Here is a 23,690-nt window from a genome sequence, read left to right as displayed (position 1 = left end):
TACATACAATATGATGCAAAAGCGTACACAAACAATCAAAAAGAGCATTCAGCAGCACCACTGGCTATTTCACAATTTTCAGTGCATGCAACGCACTGATGACAAATGCTTGTCTCGTACCAAAACCACTTCATATATAATTTATTCAACTTTGAAAACTTAATGTGATTTGCTACAGCAAATGATTAAGGGATTATACATGATTTATTAAAATAACACGGACAACATGCACTGGCTTGTTAAAGAGGGGGCTCAAATCTATCTTAGGACAAGACTAATTAATTAATAAGTGTGACTGACGACAAGAAATAAGTTAAAGTTACAAAACAACACAAAATGCAATATCAACTTGAAATATAGAGCACATTTCAACTTACATCGTTTCCTTTCATTAACATACAAGTCAATGACAATATCTCCAACTGTTGTCTCCAGCAAAACAGACATTTTAGCTATTTTTGTATTGTTGTATGGTGTTTCCCGCTAATTTGACGATTGGGCATATTGCTCTTGACTCGATTTGGCTATGAGGCTGTAATAACAGCGAGACTATAATTGCCGCCATTAATTTTTTCGAGCAGGGGAGCGAAATTTCCGGTGATATGAAATTACTTTGAATTCGGGTGAAAAGGTTTAGTAACATGTCAGACAACGATAGTGTAGACATTGATGAATGGGATGACATTCTGTGCGCTGAGCCGGAAAAAGAATTCACAAAGGACAGAGATGCGGGTACTGCTACAGGAGGAGAAGATGACGAAGAAGGGTGGAATGATGCTATTGCCATTGAAGTTCAAGAGGGCTACTGTGGACAGCTTATGAAACAGATGGAAATATTTAGGAAGCAAAATCTACTTTGTGATGCAAAGATTATTGTGGATGACCAAGAGCTTCCAGTTCATCGAAGTATCCTCTCTGCGTCAAGCTCGTTTTTCAACGACATTTTTTCGAGAATCACAGGCGAAGATGAAAATAAGATAACTCTTAAAAATCTCAACGGACGTGCGATGGACGACATTCTTCATTTCATCTACACAGGTGAAGCGTACATCCATGATGATAATGTAAGACAGCTTCTTGCAACTGCTAATTTCTTGAAATTGGATGGACTTAAGGAAATGACAATTGCTTATTTGGAAAAGAAACTGAATACTACCAATTCAATCGAAATACTGATGCTTGCCAAGAAGCATGATTGTGAAAATCTAGCCCAGTCTGCTGAAAGTATGATATCAGATAACTTTGTTGTGGTTTCAAAGACCGAGGGTTTTAGGAAATGTAGTTTGGAGATTTTGTTGGACTTTGTTCAAAGCGAAGACCTCAAGGTGATGAAAGAAGAAGAAGTTTTTGAGGCTGTAATTCATTGGGTCCAGTTCAATTCTTATGATGGGGAAAAGAATCTATACAAGATTTTAAGGTGTGTCCGCATGCCTTTGATGTCACCATTGTACCTATCTGAAAATGTAGAAAAGAATCAATTTGTCAGAAGAAGTGAGGCTTGTGTGGGTCTGGTACAAGAGGCTCGTAATTATAACTTGCCTACAGCTGATAGAACCCTTTATGACAGCACTAGAACAAGGCCAAGAAAATTCATGGGGGTAGTTTGGGGCATTGTTGCTGTTGGGGGTTGGTCAAATACCAAGCCAACAAAAGATGTGTATGCATTTGTCCCTTCTGCTGGGAAATGGCATCCATTGTCTCCAATTTTTACACCAAGATATAGTCATGCTGTTGTGACATGTGATGGATTCATCTATGTCATTGGGGGCAGAGACGACTCAACAAAGTTGATTGCATCTGTACTCCGGTTTGACTCATCCTCAAATAGATGGTCATATGTGTCTTCCTTACCATACCCAATGGCCGCTCTAGGAGCTGTAGCATTTGATGGGCAGCTCTACACTGTGGGAGGCATGTCTGCAATCGGCTCTGTCAACTTAGTCATGAAATATAGCACAAGAAAAGACTCATGGCAAAATGTCTCACCTTTGAATATGCCAAGAGGAGGAGCAGCTGTTGTTGCAGATGAAAAACATATCTATGCCCTTGGAGGCATCCATAAATCTGGGACAGGAACCACAACAACTTGGAAGTATCTTGACAGTATGGAAATATATAACAAAGAGAAAAATTTCTGGATGACCTCCACCCCACTACTCTCTCCTCGAGCTTATGCTAGTGCTGTATACATGAATGAAAGGATTTATCTGGTTGGTGGGCAAGGGGAAATGCTAGGAATATGCAAAGGCCTGGATGTATACAATATTGCCACAGATGAATGGATTTCCTATCCATACCTTGGTATACCACGTTCAATGAGTGGGATTTCTGTCAGTGACACCAAGTTTTATCTTGTGGGTGGAACAAACAAGGATGGTGACTGCGTCAACACAGTGGAGACTTACGATGCTTCTAAAGATCGGTGGACAAAGATCACCTCAATGCCAATGAAGATTAGTGCAATTCAATGCTGTACTGTCCAACTACGCCTGGCTGTATTACAAGGAATGACAACCTCGTTGTCTGAATAAATATTTTGTTGCATGCTTACCCATGCAGATTATTGCGTTTTCATAATAAAATTTCAAAAGGTTCTCATAGTGATATTATTAGTATTTAAGGTGTTTATTTGCATTGCTAGTTCTTTAAGGGCAAATTTTCAGCAGTCTACAAACAAAGTTGCTCATTTGAATCTTTTGTAAAGCCTGTAGAATCACCAACTGACAGTTTACGGGTTAAATAACTCAATATGGTAGCAAAAGTTATATGTTGCTCATAAAAATTTCGACTAAAGGTTTCTTCCACACAAGGCAATTTCTATGAGGAATCGTTTCTTTACATTTGAATTTCAATTTGCAGCTCCATAGAAGTTCCATTTTCCAGGGTGAAATATTAGCTATCTATGATTTATCTGTGTTTGTTGTTGTTTATTCTAGGTGCATTGCCATTTTCATTATTTTCAACATTTTTTCAACTTCTTGTCACATTTATTAATACATGGTAGTCTATCAAGCAATTTGCTACTGTGGCCAATTTGCTACTCGTTACTTACATATAAAAACTAGAAATACTTGTAATAAATACTCATCTTGTGAATTTTTGTTTCTAATATTTATACTTTTTAATAATTTTGTTATACGGAAATGCTAAAAAAATTTCATGTTTTCCTTTGTTTGGATATCAAATGACTGTATAGCATTTTTTATAATCTTTCAGTTAATGAAACTGGAACAGCTTATGGTATTATTTATTTAAATTCAGTAAATATAGAAATTCATAAAATTAATCAATATTGAATTACTTGTCAATCAGATTTATTGACTCATTTTTGTAGAAATTTAGACAATTTTGTAGTTACATGATTTTTTTAAACAAAATAAATTGCTGGACATTCAGATTAATAATCTTTTTTCAGAAGTATGAAAAAATGAAGTTTAAAACCTGCTGCATTTTGAAGCTCTGTTGTTTTTGTTTTCTTCAAGTTACTTCTGCCTCAGGCAATGGCTGTTTGACAATACAATAATTGAAAATAAAGAATCACTCAATAAGGGTGCAACAAAGTTAAGTTATTTTATTTGTTGAAAGTTACAAGCTTCTTGTTCTTGCTGAATAACTGAGATGTAAGAACCTGTTCATGCTGAGCAACAGCTCATGCCAAATGTGGATGCATATCTTATCAAAGGCTGAGTCCCAATGCTAGTAGCATAGATGCAATCTTAGAAGGATTAAAACAAAAACAATCATCTGTCAACAATCATCTGTGTAACAAATACAACAGCATTTCAAACTAGAAACAATTTAAATCATCTATTTATATATATTAAGTCAGTCTCAAATAAATTTGAAATACAGCTATGAAATTCTTGAGAAATAAATTATATAAAGCAAATTTTCATTTCTATTAAATTGCATAAAGTTGGCAAAAATTCAAAGCATATATTAAGAACTATTTTGGAACATTTCTGTACTTAAGTACAGTAGAATCCCGTTATAACGTACTTGGTTATTACAGACTTTCGGATATAACGCACTGGTGTGCTGGATCCCAGCAAAAGGTGTGCTTGGTTTTAATCAATTTTTACTTACCCTTGTTACAACGTACTTCGGATATAACATACTTAATATGCTGGTCCCTTAAAGTACGTTATAACCGGATTATACTGTAGGTAATAATGCTTAGTCATTTTGAAATTGTCAAAACAGAAGTTGTATCAGCAAGTATTGGCAAACAGGCTTGAACTCTGTTCACACCTCCTGGTGCAGATTCTTCTGAATAAATGGCACAAATTTATTGTTAAAATGCTGACAGCCTTTTGAGCAGGTGGCAAAAACCACAAGACCTTTTCAATGTCTTTTATTTTGATCACTTATCAATGAAACAAATAAACTAGCTGTAAAAGGACAGCAATACAGGGATTTACTTGAAAAATTCAGCTTCTAATGGTGGGGAGTAGAAAAGCATGCATGGAAGCTGAAAAAGTTGTGCATGGTGAAGTGACTGAAACCAGCAGCATCTTCACTTCATTCCCATGAAAAAACCTAGGCATGCTTCTACAAACATAAAAAAATAAAATTATGGGAGCCAAAAGCCATATTTTAGAAAACCAAAATTAATATTTTTTGCTAAACTCTCTCATCACTGTGAACCATATTTGAGTAATAAATCAATTAAAATGTTCTTTCTTTGCTGCAAGCTCAAATATAACACTCTCTTTAAATTTGTTGTTGTTTTTGGATTCAAACGTAGAAGATCTTGCACTACCACTCTTTGCTCTCTTCTGAATGAAAGGATGAATACCACTGTTGCCATTAATCACTTTTGCTTTTTCAGCCGGTTTTACGTGCTGGATGTCATCTACATTTTGAAATTCTTCATTAGTTAATGACTCTTCCCTTGGGTCTTCAATACCTCTTGAACGGTTTGTCAAAACGCGATACACCAAACGAACAATGTAACATGACCAGTAAAAATTCATTCCAAACAAAATCCAAAGTAAGCCATTGAAGAAGAAATAAAAGGGTGCATCAGGCAGGATTTTTCTTCCTTCGTGTCCAGCAGAAAATAAAACAGAAATAGGATAGACAACCATTCTGCATATAATCCTAAAAACAATTGACATTTTGGCTTTGAAATTTAGTTATAACATAGTAGCTTTCCTTTTAGGGGAATGACGGAAATGAATTATAAAAGTACAAAGCTACCAATCTATCAATCAATTTCATTCAACAGCAACAATTGCTTACAATATAATACTGTATATATGTGGATCAATCAAGCATATGATTCTAGCAATGAAGTTTAATTACAACAGTACTTTTGAATAATATAATGATATAAGCTGCTGTCTACCACACCGAGATAAATCTTAATTATTTTCGAGCCCCGTGCCCTAAGGCTTGAGGTAAATCGGTAATGATTTTCGTTTTCGTTTTAACTAACTTTTGAGTTTAGCATCTGTGTGTTGACTTTTTGGGCCTTGACATCAGCACATACGCATATTTGAACAACGATGTCTCGATGTTTGTTATTACCAACTGAATTGCAACTCGAACATGGGAACTAAACTGTTTCTTCCCTAATTTTGGGTATCTTAACATTCCTCTTTGTTCTTACTTGAACTAAGGCACTCAAACTTGCATGTCCATGTTAATTGTTTAAGAACTGAAGCAAGAGCCACGATAAAGGAGGGCTATTGGGACTCAAGCATCACTACTGAAAGAAGGAACAACTTTAGAACAAGCGGAATAACCAGACAACAAACGGAACACACCAAAAACAAATAATTTTGAAAACAGAAGTACTAGATTGTGGGAAGGTTAAATTTATGTGCTCTTTTGCAACAAAAATAAAGAATGAAATTAAAGATAGAAATGAAACGAAAGTTTCTGAGGATGACAGCGAGTGCAAAGATGAAGAAAAATTGCACCTTATGTCAGAGAAAAGAATAATATCCACAGTATTTCCAAATTTGCAAAATTCCAAATCAAACAGAATCAACTGTCAAATACCATTTCATATGATGCAGTACAAAAAAGGGGTGTCATAAGTTTCAGCTATCAAACATGCCTCAGTGTACTACCATAAGAATAGAGATCAAACCTTCTGCTGCATAGGTGCTAAAAGTTGCAAACAGAAAATATTAGATGCTTCCTATCCTAAAATGACATTCATATACAGTGTTTTTGATAAGTAAAGAACAGCTATAAAGAAGTTTAAGACGCATAAAGCCATGATTAGCAAAGAGACTTTGTGCAGATTTTGACTTTCCTTCCAAAACGAACAAAAGGCTCTCCGTGGAACTTGCAAGAGCTTCCCATAGCAATGCTATGATAGCATTCACAAGGGCTAAAGAAAAGTCGAAATTTTTTTATGAAAACACACTTTTTTTAACAACAATAGCATGTCGAAGTTTGCCTTTTCAAGGTCATACTGATGTTTCATAATATTTTGAAGCTTAGAACTAACGGAAATTCTGAGATAATTGAGGTTTTAAAGATGCTACCAAGTGCAGCTGATTTCATATCAAAACTAACGGAAAGTTGCCTTAGAACCAAGAGGAAAAATTCAATACAATAGTGATTTATGAAACTACTGATGAAGTGAACACATAAAGATGTCTCTTTGCAATAAAGATCTAAATGAACAAAAAGACATGTCGATGTCGACAAAGATCTACACAATTCGTTTGAGATGCTTTCTTGTAATGCAGATATCTTGGTTAGTAAATTAGTAGTAAAAGTGACCTTTGAGTTTTGACACGTGACATCTCATCATGTTTTGATAGCTTTTAACGCAGAGATGCAAGAAAAGAGAAAAAAAGACTTGAGCTAAAAATCAGTTTGTCTGTTGATTTATTCAATTTTGAGGCCAAAAAACGAACAAAAACAATGGGCTTCTGGCCGAGAAAGCATATCAAGATTTCTGGGGAAAAACCCGGAGGCATAATGCAATGGACAAATAATCTTGCATAAGGCAATGGGGACTGTCAACTTCGGAGAATGCACCAATGTCGCCGATAATTAGAGAAATTGGGAAATGTCTGTCAAAGTTTTCGCTGATACATTTATCACTTTTATAAAAACCATGTCGGTATTGGTATCAAGAAGCTTGTCAGTTTGAATCTTTCCCAGAAAACACTTCTTCTGAACACTTCCCAGAAAACACCTGTTGAACTGACTTCAAAAGGAGACAAAACTGTTGCAGAAGGACACACCTTTGAAAACATGACAGCGAAAATATGGGCATCCATGAAAATAAACGGTATTTTCTTTGCTACTCGGCACTGGCGAACACAGAATTTTCATATGCCAAAACACCAGTTCATCCAACCAAAACAACTTTATCTTTCATCTGATCTTTAGATAAGAAACAACAAGGGGTGTAGCACCAAGCAATACAGAAATTCATTAAAGGATTCACTGGCAGAATTTTATACTTGGTAGCAACATGCATTAAGAAAACATTCGACCAGGAAAGTTATAACAAATATATGAGCCTAGAGAAGCTATTGATCAATGCTTCGAGCAAAAGATCGTTCGAAAAGGAACTTGATAATGCATGTGACTTAGGTGGACGAAGATGGACAAAAACATGCTGCAATCAAACCTTATCAAACTGTATACAAACAGACCACCCAGAGAAGGTTTATCCTTAAAGGCAACTTTAGATTTAGAGAAATTTAGAGCAATGTCCAAGGCAGAAAGTTTGTTACGCCCTTAAGGTATGACAATTGTATTGGTAATGCCAGCGACCTATACCGTTGGCATTAAGAATTTTCTCTGTGCTGCGAAAAACGTAGTCTTATTTAAGAAAAAAATATTTTACAAGCAAGTTAAAATCATATGATGTTGCTAGATGTTCCCAAGGACCCCATTCACAGCTTAAATCTAATCTAGGTAAGGGATATGTTTGTATAAATGAACGAAAGAAGGAAACATCATTTGGGGACGGTTTAAGAATTCAATTATGCTCAACACTATCGTTTTGCGAATCTATTTCGATTTTAACATGTCAAACTTGTGCGATCTTCATACCGTTTTCTACTTTTTTCCAAGTGAAGCTGTTTGCTAGAAAGTCTAGTTTTGACAGCCACATCCAAATGTAGAAGTTCGTCATAGAGTTTATCAGGGGCGGCTGGGAGTAAATTTTTTTTGGTATTACTTTTTCAAATGTATGGAAAATGCATGAAAAAGGAAAATTAACAATTTCTTTATGAAGGAATTTTGAACCTCCTCAGCTGGAGGGTTATAGGGGTTTTGCAACACCCCCCCCCCCCCCGATTTGGCCCAGCCATACGTTGGGGAAATTTGCATATCTTCAATTGACTCTAAACAACAAACAAAAAGTCACTAAAAGACATAAATTGGTCGGGTATACACATTTTTGTAAACAACTAAGAATCTGAGCGAATGCTGAAAGTTTTAAATTAATTGGCAATTTTAGTGCTGTATCTCCTAGAAAATAAATGCAGATACTTCCTTACTAGCATATCAAAAAGAAATCTATGAAGAGCCTGATTTCCTGTTGGTGTTTTTAAACAAACTGGAGGGCTGTAACATTTGTCTGAAGGGCTTTCGAGTGGTGATTAGTCGTGAAAAATATTTGGCGGCCCCTTCCTCTGAGCCACCATGTGGGCCCGTTATTAGACTCGCGATTGTAATAACGGAAACCACTGCGTGAAAGCCCCCTGAATACATTCAAGGTTCAGTTCAGTTCATCATTCATTTCAAATGCCTTTACATAAGCAACTTGCAACATTTTGAATAGCTACAGTTTACAAATGTACAAATAAAATTTGAAAGGATGCAGGCTAAAAATTTATTATAGAAAAATACATGAGGAGATATATCTGGCACGGTCTTTCAGTTCAAGACGTTGCTAGTGAGTTAATTCCACCTGTTTCAAAATAATTAGAGATACAAAATAATAACACTTTGAACACCCAGACGATGGTCATTCACTTGATCTTTCACAACACGATTCATTTTGAAACAGCTAACTTACAAGCAAAATCATAAAACAGCACGGGCAAAAGGTAAATGGCCGCGTTATTAGAATCCCAGAAGTAATAACGGGGCTGCTAGGCTCCTTTATTTCAAGGACCAAGAACAATTTAATTTTACGTCATCGGTAAGTCCCGTGACAAAGACTTTGCTGTTTCCGTTATTAGAAACGCGAAAGTAATAATGAGACCGAGAGCCTCGAACTAGCTTTGAACCATTTGAAATACCATTGAAAAACATAATAGGCTTCCTGTGGTTAAGGATTAGCAGGTAATTATCATCCCCTTCAGATGAATAGAGGAAAGATACCATATTATTTCTACGTCATTGGTTGTGTCTAGCAGATGAATGCACCAAACTGATAAAGACTTTGGAAAAAGTGTTATTACAGTAATAACGGTAATAACACTGCCCGCCGCCCCTGGAGTTTATCATAGAGTTTATCATAATGTATCCTTATACGCTCCTTAACCGGAAATCGCATCTGATTGGTTAACTGTGCCGACCCTTGGCGACGTGGTAGCAACCGATCTGAGTTGAATGTTTACATACGGCGTTTCACTGTGATCGAAGATAAAATCAAATTCTAACGTCGAAATTCTCAATTTTATGTAGTTTTCTTGTGTCATTAATCATCATTAAAGTCTTATTATCGCTCAAGGCAAGCAGAATTTGTGTCAAATCGTTAAACTTTGTTACTTTCCCAATTTGTTTGCTTCAAAACGCTGGTTGTTCAATTTGAGAATAATGGATACTGAAATCATCACGTTAGCGGGAATCTTGGATTTTTTTAAAGATGACACAAATACTGTCAGGAAAGGTGAATTGAAATTCAAGTCTGACTTTGTTTTGGACTTAAGAATCGATGAATTGACAGTCAATGCAAAGGTCAGAGCAACAATGAAGGACAAAAGCTACAGCGTTTCCTTGACGATTGATGGATCTGGTGGGATCAAGCAGGCGATTTGCGAATGCCCCCGTGGAAAATGGATCTGTAGCCATATGGCAGCAGCATCTATTTATGTCAATAAGAAGGGATTCTCAAAGACAGACCTCCCAAACTCATGGATTGCTCGTCCTAAAAAAGCGGCTAAACAGGAGGTGAGAACAATCTCTGATTTATTCCCCCATCCAAGGCCTGATTACAAAGCAGCTTCTAGAAAAGTAGATGAGGCAGATAAACAATTTCTCTTTGACCAGCTAAGTAGATCAGCTGCCTGTCCTTTGCAATGGATCATTGGCCCAGAACCCCCAAGTACATTATTGGATGGGGAATCTTTATGTGAACCAGTGCAAGTTTTTCAGCTACTTGGGCTATTTAAAGAAGACCAAAATAAGTTTTTTGAAAGGTGTTCAGTCTCAAGTGAGCAAATTGCTTGGCTAGCTGAGAACACAAAAGACCAGTACAAGTCAAGTTTATGGGGAAAACACAGGTACCTTCGCCTGACAGGAAGCAGTTTTGGGCTGGTTCTTGCAGCATATGAACGACATGTGTTGAATGGTAAACCATATCCACCATCTCTATTCAAAACACTTAAAGGTGAATATTCATTGGCTGGCAAGGACTCGATAATGTGGGGACAGATGCATGAAGAGAAAGCTCTTCAAGAATATATTAAACTGACAGGTAACACTGTAAAGTCTGTTGGTTTAATATTATTACCTTGTGGTTTTCTTGGGTGTTCCCCAGATGGAATAATAAATTTAAAGGATGTTGCAACTAATGATGTTGGTGTATTGGAAATTAAATGCCCTTGGAAACATCGTGACCATACAGTTGCAGAGATTATCAAGGAAGAGGTGGAAAATAAAAGATCTACAAGCTTTTACCTTAAACTGGATGCAACTCTTAATGAAAGTCACAGTTACTGGCACCAAGTTCAAGGTGAAATGATAGCTGCAAATGCTACCTGGGCACATTTTGTTGTTTGGACAACAAGGGAAATAAAAGTTATTTATGTTAGCCGTAGCACATCATGGGCTGAGACTAACATTCCAAAGTTAAAAGATTTTTATGCTAATGAATTTTTACCACAATGTATAAACTAGTTTATGAAATCTGTTGATTCATTTTTTAGCAACAAGAAATATGTATTTATCAAAAACACCATTAATTATTGCTGATTGCAAATTTACCAAAGCAGCACATGTCTGCACAAGTTTGTTACACCAAGGTCTCAAATTTGTTGTTATCAAATTAAGTATTTTGTAATTTCTTAATCTTTCTATTGCTCTCTCCACATGTATGCGCTGACTGGCTATTTTCTTGCAAAACATGGCTTCTTCTTTGGAGAACTGTTTCTTGCCAGAAAGAAAAGGTGGAAGATTTAGAAATATTCCCTTTGGTACAAGGTCATGAATCATGAAGCCTTTGTCAGCCAATATTAGGTCACCAGCCTGCCAGAAAATTGAATTGACTAACTTATTTAAATGAAAAGAAACACAGGATGATGAAATGATAGAAGATAATGTTACAAATATGAAACCTTATGAGACCAGTTAAACATTAAACACACCAATTAATTGAAGTCTATGTCAGGTAAATGATACAAAAGTTTTGACTTTAGATAGCAATAATAGGCTGAGGGAAATAATGTATGTATGTTGGTGTTCCCAGTACCCAGGCTTATTGAGATAATTCAGTCAAATTGTTCAGACCTGAGTCAAATTGTTTAGACTTGCAACTATTTTATTAATGAAACTGCCACATCTCTGGCTGTAATTTATTTTAGCTTCACTAATGGTCTTTGACAATTGGATGTTCTTGGTTAGCATTCTTCCCTAAGACTTTCGAAATTAATGAAAGCCCTACCTTCAAACTTGATATGACTTGTGACTGATCTGTAATCACTTTGTCACTTGTGCTGCCTGGGTAGCCATCACTTACAAAAGTAATACTTCCATTAGGGGCAACTGCTATCAGATACTTAGCAGTGAGCCTATGCTTATAATTACTGTAGCTTACAGCTGCTGCTTCCAGGTCCTTTCTTGGTGTATCAATAAAAAGCTCTGTGCAGTCTATCAATGTTCTGCAATTTGGTATGTCTGCAAAAGATGCTGGCATGGTACATTTATTTTTCTCTAATGATGGCATCTTGTCCATGCATCCAGTAAAAAATGTTTCATGAAAAATATTCAAGTATGTTAAAAAAATGTTTTGTATTGTTGTTGTGCTTACAGAATACCTTCTTGCTAAATCAAAATATGGAAGATCAAGCTTCAGCCTCATTAAAAATATCAAGAGTTGATCAGAACCACTAATACTGGTAACAGCTTTTCCAGTCCAATAATTTAATGGCTTGAAACGATCGATCATCTCTTTTACTGCATCGAATTTTGTCTTCTCTAAACCCGTGTAATTTTTAATGTCCTCAGCACTCATAACGTCATATTTAAACACAGCAATTTCCAAAGCTGCTACCTGCTTGTTGGCAATTGAAAGAGCATTTTTCAGCACCTCTAGTTGATTTTGATGTGCATTTGAAGTAGCTTGCTCATTATTATCCCATTCCATTGAAACCGATGCTGCTGAAGGCTGAGGTATAGGCAAGGGAAGTTCGATAGAGGTAGCTGGGTTCTCCGGGCACCTTGAACGTTGTGAGACAAGCGTTGTGCGAGTAGACAATCTCTGATCTCCTTCAGCTCCTCTAAGATTCCAACAGGGGATTGATCCTTTCTTGAGGGTCTTTTTCTGGAACTCACGAGGAGTCGTGCTTGAGCTGCATTTATTGAAATCCTCCTCAGAGAAATGGAAGGAGCATACATACGACGAAGCACTAGGAGTAAAACCTTCTCTACGTATTCTGGCAATCCATGCTTGTCTCAGTTTAGGATCTTTTGGAAACTGGTGGAATGAACGATTCTTCTCATTTTCAGATGTAGCGCTACATTGATAAACAGCACAGGATTTGGGCATAATCGTTTCACTTTATTCAGGCCCTCTGATAACAAATGAGCGTAAAAATTGATACAACAAATATCAAACGAAAGTTCTGCTTGCCACTAGTGATGATAAATGACACAAGAAAACTACATAAAACTTGTGAATTTCGACGTTAGAATTTGATTTTATCTTCGATCACAGTGAAACGCCGTATGTAAACATTCAACTCAGATCGGTTGCTACCACGTCGCCAAGGGTCGGCACAGTTAACCAATCAGATGCGATTTCCGGTTAAGGAGCGTATATTTAAAGGTTCCAGAAAAAGAGTTGAATAGACCATTTCAGCCTTTCCATCGGCTAGAAGATTCATTTTTCTTGAAGGAGAATGTTCCTAGACTTCTAGTATTGCATGCCCTCGGAGCACATGAAAGCCCACCTCCTCCGTTGACAGTTCAGAACCTATCTCTGACCCCGTGTGAAGGCAGTGTGTGAGTTAGGTAACAGATCTGCGACATCTTGGAAAACTGAAGGATTGTGTGATGGTCTTGAAAAAGCATTGAAGAGATTTTTCAATTGAGTATTAGCAATATAAAGTGCCAAAAACATGCAAAACTTACCAAGATAATGCAAAGCAGACAAATCCTAGTGTAACAATGTGACCATAAATTGGTTTGTTACTGTTCTTTCGGTTTTGAAAACACTTTACAACTTTTGTGAATTCCAAGAAAACATCGGCAATGTCGTGTAGAAAAAGAACCACCAGACCCATTCGGTGATACCTGGAACAAAAACGGAAAGCATAACTAGAGTAATTATTAGCAAAATAGAATAATTAAAATAGAACAAATAAAAATAGAATAATTATTAGCAAAATCTCTGCTCTTTTTAGACAAAAAGCTCTTGTTGTTAGCTATTGCAAAACTGGAAATGATTTGTCATATTTAACTAGCTGTGGCTCATATTTAACTAGCTATTGCTATTGTTTTAAGTGCAAAACTTTGCAGCAGATTATAAAAACATGCCAAAAATATATCAAATTTCAGGCTTAAAAGTCACTTGTCTGCAGGGCTGTAGAAGAAGGGGTCTCAGGGGGGGGGGGGTCATCCCCCTTCTACTTTTCGAAGAAGTGATCAGTGTTTGAACAAAACATGGGGTAGAAAATTTCCTGATAAACCATCATCTGTTTTTTACTCTGGAAAGTGCCGTACAAATAAGTACACTAAGGTTTATAAATTACGATTATATACTAGTGATGCTTCTCTTTGTAGATTTATAGCACATAAGGATACTTGCACGACTTTGCTGAACAAATCCAGCTAACATAGAGTGGCAGAATTTGGTGAGATGCCTGGATTAAAACAGACTTCTAATAATCTACCCAATTACCTCTAATGAAATGATTTGTCATATTTAAGTAGCTATGGTCCTCAGAAAACATTTTTTAATTTGTTGCTTGGCTACAGAACTACAATGAAGTTGACTGAAACAGGTGAAAAAATTATGTTTCAAACAATTTCCCAATAATTGGATAATTGAATCCCGTTTTCAATGACCTAGTTTCTTGAAAATCTTTAATTTCCCCAGAACAACTACTTGCTAGTTAAATTATCAATTGTTTTTCGTGGGCGTCCTGCGAAATGAATAAATGACAGGTCTTGTGCACAAACATGGAAAATATTGTTGATTGCATAAAAACTAAGAGAAATTCTCATTGCAAGCATGGATTTTTCAATTTCACAACAAGCTTGCGAACACAAATCAAATAAAGGGCGGACAAACGAAAATTGCTTTAAAGGTTCCATTTGCAAGCTACTCCTGGCTACCTTATGCACCAGATCCCTAACTTTAAAGTAAAGGGTCTGGAACTCACGGATATTGATACCCACCCTACTTTTGGTGGATATTGATAATTCGAAAGCCAATAGAAAGAGCTTACTGATGATAATTCATAGACTATAACGTGTTTAGAGCTGCCAAAGGACCTCTTGACGACAAACCAAACCCCAGACCTACGATGCCTGCCAAAAGTCTTGGAACACTGACATCAATTTCCAAGGTCAAAACCAATCATCCCCCTCTCCCCCACGGAACAATGCTGGTTTACTATCAAACGAGTTAGGATTTTAGGAAGCACTTTCTTTTGCGCTTCTTTTATGATATTTCTCTAAATCATCAACATTGTTTGAGGGGGAAGGGGGTGGAAGTAGCAATTTTTTTTCCATGAAAGGAATAAAAGATATCAAATGCAGCGTAAATTGGTGGGTGTTACAAGTACTTTTGGCAGGCATTGTAGGCAAACGGGAGCCAGAAGAGCCTTTATCTGGCCCGGTGGAGGGGATGTGGGACAGAAGGCAACCCTGCACCATCATCCAGTGGAGTGACAGAAGACAGTCCACACCTGGAAAACCAGCTAATGTAGGGGCAGGAAATGATTAAAATGAATTGAGTCTTTCTGAAACACACTGGAATTAAGTATACCCAAAGTAAAAGGTTAGTTGGAGTCATCTATTCAGGAGAGATACAAACCAGACAAGTAACGACATTTGTAGTAAATGAAGGAACAAAGAAGTCAATGTTATGGTACCATACTGAAAAAGAGCCAAAAATGATGATGGAGATTCGAGAAAAAAGCAACAAACCACTTCTCATAGAAATTTGTCTTCTTCATAGCAGATGAAGAAAGAGAGCAATATTAATTACCAGAGGGCAATAACAGAGCTACGATAAAATTGTGAAATTTCAATACTAAAGTAGACAATTAAGAGCAACAATTCTTTTGGAAATCTGGACCAGGACAACTTCAATGGAGATTAATTGAATTCTTTACAAGATATCGATTGATTGATACAATTACTAGGTTTGAACAAAAGGAAAGCGCCAGGAATACATTGATATCACAAGATGCTAGGACAAAGAATCTTAAAAAAGGAAAGGTGTTCCCAAACAAAAAACAGACCAGGAGCTGTATGTAGATAAGACCATGATCCAGCTGTCATAGAAATTAAAACAAAACTTGAAGCAGAAAAGGCAAAAGGTTAAAACGTGGAATATTAAAAAAGTAAAATCAAAGACACTGAAAAAGTCCACATCTAAGCTTGCAAAAAAGAAAAAAATTAATTGTGGCAAAATATTAAGGAATGCATTCAAATAAGAGCAGAAGAAAATTGAACAAAAGATAAGGAAGAAATGAATATCAAATGCAGGACAGCTGAGGTCTTGATGAAGATTGAGGCTTTGAAAAGAGAAGCTTTGAAAATCGGGCAAATGCTGACAGTAACAACGGACAAAATAGCTGAGCTGGAGAATTCAGCAATGGAAGAACATTTAGACAAACTGCACGGCCTAAGCTTGTAGATAGATAGATAAAAGACCTAGCATTTAAGACTAAAAATGTTCTGCTAGGAATCAAAGAAAATATTGGGAAAATGCTGTATAAAAAAACCATAAAAACACACAGGAAAGGTCTTTATAATGTTGAAAAAAAGCTGACATTAGATACTGAATAGGTCAACGAAGTACAACAAAACAGAAGAAGAGTAAAAACGGGAATTATCAAAGGCCTACCAAAAAATAAAAAATGCATAAGCGCAGAAATATTGGAAATTATCGACAAATCTGGAAGACAAAGAAATTTAAACTGAACTTCAGTAAGATCTACAATATACGAGATCGTACCAAGATTTTTCAAGAAAACATTCGTCCAACTACCGAAAGTTATTAAAGCTATAGAATGCAACGAAGACAGAACAATTAGCCTTATATTTCAGGAAGCAAGATTCTTTTGAAAAACGTAAAAAAAGGACTACAAAAATAACTGCAAATTTCCATAGGGAACAGAAGGCCAGGATAAGAAGCGACAAAGGACTGGAATTACAGGAGGCATCAGACAAGGCTTCATAGAAGCACTAACCAAACGACATGGGGTTGAATATCAATTGAGAAAACATCAAGAAGACAGCATTGCAGCGACAAATTTTTGATTGCAGAAAGTATGGACGGATTACAAGAAATGATAAATGCACTAAATTAAATATGGAACAAGTTTTGATGCGAGGAGGGCAACGAAACTGATGATAGCTAAGAAAGATAAGGTTAAGTGAGCAATAAAAGTAGACGACAAAGAACTAGAACGAGTAATAGAATAAAAATACCTGTGAAGCGGAATGGAAATGGAAAATTACTAGGAATGGAAAATTTGAGAAAGTAAAAAAAAGACGTAGGATGGCGGAAATTCCCTTGTGGAAGCCCAGAGTGTATTTGAGAAGTAACACCAGACCTAACTTGACATTAAGGTTGCTAAACACTTACATAATTTCAAATAATGGAGAGAAGCTTGATTTTTCAGCAAAAGGATTATCAATAGAATTCATGCTTTGGAAATGTGGTGTTACAGAAGTAGCTGAAAATAAGTTGGGCCGTTTGAATGTGCAATGAAAAGGTTCTTGAATGAACTGATAATCGTAAAGTTTTGGACAAGGTAATAGGAAAAGAACAGGAACGTAGAAGCCAGGAGTGCTTAAGGGGCACGTGAACCCAACGTTTGGAAAATCATCCAGGTACTTACCTAGGCTTGATCTTGAAGGTGTGATAGAGAGGAAGCGAGATCGGGAACGATAGGAAAAAATTCGGAGACAGGGGGGGGAGGGGGTGACAATAAAAAGATGTTCGGGAGTAATAGCACTGGGCGAGCTAAGATGGTGCTTGATGATGGAAGTAGGTGGCGTGTTTTTCTATTCTTTCAGCAAAATGTCCTTATATTTCTCTGAAGCTTTTCCCCTAACTGTGGTCTTCTTTAACTAGCTCTTCTCCAAGTACATCATTGCAGTTCTCTACTATCTCCAGATCTTCATTTGTATCATGATTAAATTGATCTTTAAATAAATTTATCCAGTTTCCTATGTTCTATTGATTCTCATCTCTATTTTGAGCTTTCAAAAGTCCTCTCCTCTTACCAATTTCTTTGACCATACGCATTTTCAGCACGAAAGATATGATAGCTACGTGCCTTTTTACCAATATGATCATTTAGATCCACCCCAACCAAGATAATCTTGCCCCAACCAGTTACCAAAGAGGGTAAGGCAAGTGCGGTTGTGGACAACAATTTTTCCTTCGCTTAACTCACAATGGCCCAAAATCTTACCACCATGGCAACAAACATATTTTTGACCTGTCTACAGCAGACAACAGACCCTCCATGCTTTGCAGAAACGCAACTTTTATCTCCTCGGAAAATGCACTCTGTTAGACATAAGATGCTGCGATAGTTTGGAAGATCTTTATATAAGGTCTTCGATCTTAACCAGGCTTTTAGCCTGGTGTTTTCGTAGCATGATTTTCTTTGTACTCAAGACGTACTCAATTTCTCTGAAAATGATACGTACTGAATTTTTCTGTGATCTCTTTGTTTTAATAAATACTATACTCTTCTCTTAGCTTTTGCCGCTCCTTCTGGACCATTTTTCTTGTTGCATTCTAGACCAGTCTTTCTAGGCCAAGATTCTAGGTGCTAAAGCTGACATCCACTAGCTTTTTAAGCCACGTAAAACATTATCTTCATTTTCAGAAGTACAAACAGCAAATCCAAACATAAGAAAGAGAAGAAGTTTCGTTGAGACCAAAAATCTGTCAGTACATAAAGTTGAAAGAGGGAAATCTCATCGTTTGTCACAGATCTTCAGAATCAGTCAGTCACTTATCAAATTGGCTCAAAAAGTGCAGCACAAAATCTGTACATGAAATTGAATGAAAGAGAAAAGGGAGAAAAAGACTCAAATTATTCACAGACTCGAGAGGTAGTGATAGTTTGAAGTGGGTTTTGTTGATGAAAGTTGGGCATTCATGGAACATGTGTTATCACACTCATGCAATCAAGTAATTGTTAGGTTTTTCAGTTTGTAATTTAATGTACACATAATATCCTATTTTGCTTGCAAAACAGACGTTGTCTGTCCTAAGCATATATATTTCTCCCTCTATCCATAACAACTCCCTGAATGATTCCTGTACTCCCATGGTCTTTCTTATAACATTTGGGCATCAAAATATGTATCCTGAAAGTCCATTCCGGGACATGCAAGCACTGCAGCATCATAATTGCCCTCCTCTACATGTGTGTACTATTAACCAAATACTAAAATTGTATGTTGCAAATGCAATGCATCATTTATTGATTCTGTTGTGCTGTTGACATCCCATTTTATAGGTTCTCTGACAGGCCAATGACAAGGTCAAAATTTTGACGAACTAGTTTCCACCATCTACAGGACCACATTCATGACTATTGCTTCTTACCTGATAGAAACAACTACTGCTTCATTTTGTCACTGTTGCTGAAATTTGAATGGGAAGGCACATAGAGTACCTTTGCAAAAATCATTAAAACGTCAAACAGTACCTGGCTCTCAACTGGCAGTTGATATAATGCAAGAGATGTGGCAGTAGAGAAGGCCATTTTTGGGACTGACAGACATCACTAAGGTTTTGAGTGACATGTTAACAAATGTAATGTTAAAGTTTTTGCTTACTTGTGTTTAGTTTATCTTTTTGCTAAATGATTACTTGTGTTTAGTTTTGCATGCATTGCTTATCTGTAAGTTTGTCTTTCTCCCCCACTGGCTAGGTACAGCATCTTATTATATGGTGTTCAGAGTACAAAAGTGTTGCAGTATGATATATACTTTGCATTTTGTGAAGCATATCCTAAATTCTGCTTCCTGACAAAACAAAGAAAGAAAATCCCTAACATTTGCTTTTTAGGAATGATCGAAATTCTGAACATGATGCAAGAGAGCAATATGGATCCAGCTTCTCATGAGTAACATTTAGCTTTGAACCAGTATCTCTGTGTTTAAACTGCTAAATTCTATTCCTGAGCACTGCTGTGTTAATATTTTGGGTGGTCTCAATTGATCATCAACTCAATAGCTTTGAACCAGTATCTCTGTGTTTAAACTGCTAAATTCTATTCCTGAGCACTGCTGTGTTAATATTTTGGGTGGTCTTAATTGATCATCAACTCAAATAAATCCTTCAAATGAAGCACTAAAGGTTTGCTTATATACTGCTTGAAGAGTTAGCTGGAATTTTAACTGATGATCTAGTTGAGCCATTATTCCACATTTACATTAGTACGCAGGAGCAGACAATTGTTCAAATATTTGGGGGGGGGGGGCAAGCCTATTGTTTTGATAAGATGGCAACAAATTTTCTCATTGTTTTAGAACAAAAAACCATTGCCCACAAAAATAGTGGGGTTGACCACCCACTTGCCCCATCATCCCCCAAAGTGTCTGCCACTGTTTTTTGTGCAATCTTGGTGCTGAATCCTGTTCCTATTTGATTTATCATTTTCCAGATAAATGTATGTACAATCTAAATTTGAAAGAAAAATGACAAATTAAATTCTAGAAGAAAAAAGCACATAAACTGATTGGATAGTTAAATGAATTAATCTTATATAGTTTGTACCTGAGTCCCAATGAGAAAACAATCAAGCAAATTGTTAGGATGTGATGCAAGACCATCAAAGTAGAATCATCCCTCCATACATCCAAGAAAAAAACTCCATATATACCATGGACATAGAATCCTGCCTCTGCAACATAAATCCAGTAAATTTCAGAGGACACTGCCATTCCAACATGCCAGCCTAAAAAAGGAAGTACAGTTTACAATGAATACTAACATTAACATAGACATACAAATCATTTCAACAGTGGAGACACGTGTAGGCAAAAAAGGGGCACAGCTGTAAGCTGCAAATAGGTATTTTAGAAACTGTTTCCAAAAATTGGTTGTAGCGGCATTCGGTTCCTGTGCCAATGGACCAAAACTGGTGAAACATAACACATGGTGAGCAAGACTCCCTGCCTTACTACCCTTCCCTCTATGCTAACTGAAAATTTGACAAAAAAAGCAAACACCATCATTCTTTGAGCTGAATTTGGTCTCAGATCCTAGCCAGTTTGACATTTAAAAATAATCCAGAAGGAGACTGATTTTTTAACATATTCTTAGTAATCTGGAGAATTTTTTTATATAAATCAAAGGGAAGCCAAAGACTTACCTCTCCATGGTGCCAATGGGTCTGTTAGAAATGTTGGATACAACAACAGCAAAATGACACACTCTATAGTGTAAAATATGAAATACAACAACAGCTTAAAACAACTCTCTGGGAAAACTAGCTTGTCCTTGCTTCTGAACTTGAATTTTTGTGCTAATGGCTGCAAAGATAATAATAATGCTTATTCAAATTCTCAATTGAAAGAAAAATGTGAAAAGCAAAATAGCCTTGAAAGTTAGTAGATGACTGAGATTTGGATGTTTTGAGTTGACACTATCAAAAGAGCAATGAATAATTTTTGCAGCAAAAAAATATGCTTAATCTTTTGTCTTATGAAATGGGAAGAAATGAGAAACAGAAATGAGTATTTTATGCCTTTAGATGTTAACCCTCTACAAAGATATTTTCTAACAGTCTAACTTAGTGACTTGAATTCTAAATAACCAAATGGACAAGGTACATCAATTGAACCTCTGTAGGGGAAAACTACAAAATAATTGCAAAACATTTTGTAATGATATTCCGTTAATTGGCAAGAATTGGAGCCCTCAACTGAAAGGATAGCCTGATACCCAGATGGGCTGAGGCTACTGAAAGGAAAACAACTCTAGAAATATATTTCCGCAAATAAAAAGCCTTTGAAAGACACTATCGAGACCTACCAAAGCTTTAGGGAGTTTTGGTTTAGTTGTACTCTGGCTCATTTTGTTGTACTCTGACTCTGGCTTACCCTTATTACTGTTTAAGCTGTTTCCAGACATAAAACGTCAACAGATGCAATTACGGTTAGTGCGGCCATAAAGGTCATTCTATAATCTGGGTTTTTAATAAGGCCTAATATGTTCATCGTACGAAAATCAAATTTCATTGTAGTTGAAAATTTGAAAATCAAACTGTTGCTGAAAGAAGCTGATACAACAAAGGACCGTCGATACAGTTCAGTATAAAGGATGCTGTTTCCTTACCTTACGGGATAGATTATGAAGCTGGTCATAAATCTGTTGACTAAAGATTACTTTTGCAGGAACAGAATCACGGAGACATGATACAATATGCGCGGCAGCAGGTATAAATAAAGTAGCTCTTCGTCAAATTCAAAACAAAATTCTACCCTAACCTTAAGGAGCCTGGTAGCTGTCTGTTGTCGGAACAATGAAATCATGAGTGCAAACAAAAAGATGAATCCAAAATCTTGTTTCTGCAGTGTAAGATAATCCTTCATCTCGTACCAGAATTCCGCTAGGAAGTCTTTCGATGGTCCTCTGTTGTGCCATTCCGATTTACACGTCTCCCAAATGAGACTGAATATGGACAGAAAAGAAACCATGATTCTGTTCAAGGACTACCTTGGCTCATCCACTTTCCAAATATTTAGCAGAGCTGCCAATATTTGCCATCCTCGTGTGGTGGAGACAGTTCCAAATGGCCTATTAGAAACCACTGCAATGCTCGTTTAATCGTCTGATAAATTTTCGTGACCCCTGACCTTTTGCACTTTGGAATTTGCTGCATATTACCTCCTTGCCAGCGTCCGCTACAGGTATTCCTCAAAGGGGGTAGGCTATCTCTATGAGACAGGCCCAGAAATCGTCGTTAATCCAAGGTTTCTCCTCCCTTTAGTACTAGTCACACAGTAAAAAGAAACTAAATACTAAAATAAATATTATATTTTACAATAGTTCTGTTATATGCCTCCAGCAGGAACAAGCGAAGATTTACATTTTGAAAAGGTAATTCAGTGCCCAAATTTCTAAAAGGTAAATTTTTAAGGGAAGAGGAGTAGCGACACGAAGGCCAGGGGGTTTCAAGTCTTCTCAAGAATTTAGTATGAAAATGAACCGAAGTTGTTGGTCATTTTCTTGACCACTCCTGCTATAACTTCTGTCAAGGCCTTTTTGATTTGCTTTTTAATTGCAGTCATACTCCAGCTGTTTCCCAGCAAGCGTGATACGCCGATAAAAACCTTTGAAAGGCAACTCTCCTTGTCAATATTGACATTCAAAGCTATTGTGCATTCAATACATTTCTTTGAAGTGAGTATCTGAAGCCGTTTTTACGAAAATTCAATAAAGTAGATTTTTTTCAATAAATTTGAAAACTTTTCAAAAATGAAATAGAAAGTCTACTAAAAGTCAAGAAACTGTTCCTGTCTAAACTGGTCTACACGAAGAGCCTAGGCCTCGGATAGGGAATATCAAAATCGAGAAAGGAGGGAATTTTTCTTGGGCAACGAACAAGAGCTCGATCGGAATCCCAAAAGATGAAGTATCAACGAGATAAAATAGGGAGCCAATTGAAACCGTGCAAAAATTATCAAGGTGAATCTTTAGATGAACTTATAGAAAACTTAACTTTGGTTCTACTGAATCATTTCTGCCTTATGGATAAGAATCTACTTTCTTTGGCACTGTAGAAAACGACATTCATCAATGCGTAGGAAAGTTTTCATGAGCTATTCACAACACAGAAGCAGCTCTATTTCGAAGCAAGTTGCTTTTGATTTCTCGGGATGCTTTAAAAAAATTGATTGAGCTGCCTTCAAGGACGAATACAGCTTGTAGAGGCTGCTTCACTTTTCTAATCATGATATTTTAAGCACTGAAGATTAACAACCAACACAGCTATATGAGCTATCAGTAAAAAAGAGATACCTTCTATTTTTGGGTTTGCTTATTAACAAACTGAATGAAGTGTTGTATTCAGATAATAATAATAATAATCAGGAAGAAGTTTAAA

General features: G+C 36.6%; 4 protein-coding genes across 4 annotated transcripts in view; 1 reads left to right on the top strand and 3 right to left on the bottom strand.

Moving 5' to 3' along the window:
- LOC135685560 (peptidyl-prolyl cis-trans isomerase sig-7) overlaps positions 1 to 577 on the bottom strand; it is a 43,963-nt gene extending 43,386 nt beyond the window's left edge. The window contains exon 1 of the mRNA XM_089112851.1: positions 378 to 577. Within this exon, the coding sequence (XP_088968977.1) occupies positions 378 to 447 (70 nt within the window). The 5' untranslated portion in view covers positions 448 to 577. The remainder of the gene's footprint in view (positions 1 to 377) is intronic.
- Positions 578 to 641: 64 nt separating this feature from the next.
- LOC135685314 (kelch-like protein 18) lies at positions 642 to 2,531 on the top strand. Its single transcript, XM_065201220.1, has one exon. The coding sequence runs from the start codon at positions 642 to 644 to the stop codon at positions 2,529 to 2,531; it is 1,890 nt and encodes a 629-aa protein (XP_065057292.1).
- Positions 2,532 to 3,747: 1,216 nt separating this feature from the next.
- LOC135685318 (ceramide synthase 1) lies at positions 3,748 to 23,493 on the bottom strand. The gene is made up of 5 exons (XM_065201225.2): positions 22,072 to 23,493; positions 20,955 to 21,114; positions 20,357 to 20,537; positions 13,504 to 13,665; positions 3,748 to 5,103 (listed from the first exon to the last, which is right to left on the bottom strand). Exons 1-5 carry the CDS (start codon positions 22,279 to 22,281, stop codon positions 4,665 to 4,667), a joined length of 1,152 nt encoding a protein of 383 aa, XP_065057297.1. The 5' UTR covers positions 22,282 to 23,493; the 3' UTR covers positions 3,748 to 4,664.
- On the bottom strand, positions 8,252 to 13,487 carry LOC135685315 (uncharacterized). Its single transcript, XM_065201221.2, has 2 exons — positions 11,816 to 13,487; positions 8,252 to 11,400 (listed from the first exon to the last, which is right to left on the bottom strand). The coding sequence occupies exons 1-2, from the start codon at positions 12,917 to 12,919 to the stop codon at positions 11,071 to 11,073; spliced, it is 1,434 nt and encodes a 477-aa protein (XP_065057293.1). The 5' UTR covers positions 12,920 to 13,487; the 3' UTR covers positions 8,252 to 11,070.
- Positions 23,494 to 23,690: the final 197 nt, after the last annotated feature.

Source organism: Rhopilema esculentum, chromosome 15, assembly GCF_057945365.1.
Source record: "Rhopilema esculentum isolate cy_ngs chromosome 15, ASM5794536v1, whole genome shotgun sequence".
In the NCBI taxonomy this organism is placed as follows: Eukaryota; Metazoa; Cnidaria; class Scyphozoa; order Rhizostomeae; family Rhizostomatidae; genus Rhopilema; species Rhopilema esculentum.
This window is presented reverse-complemented; position numbering and strand designations above follow the sequence as displayed.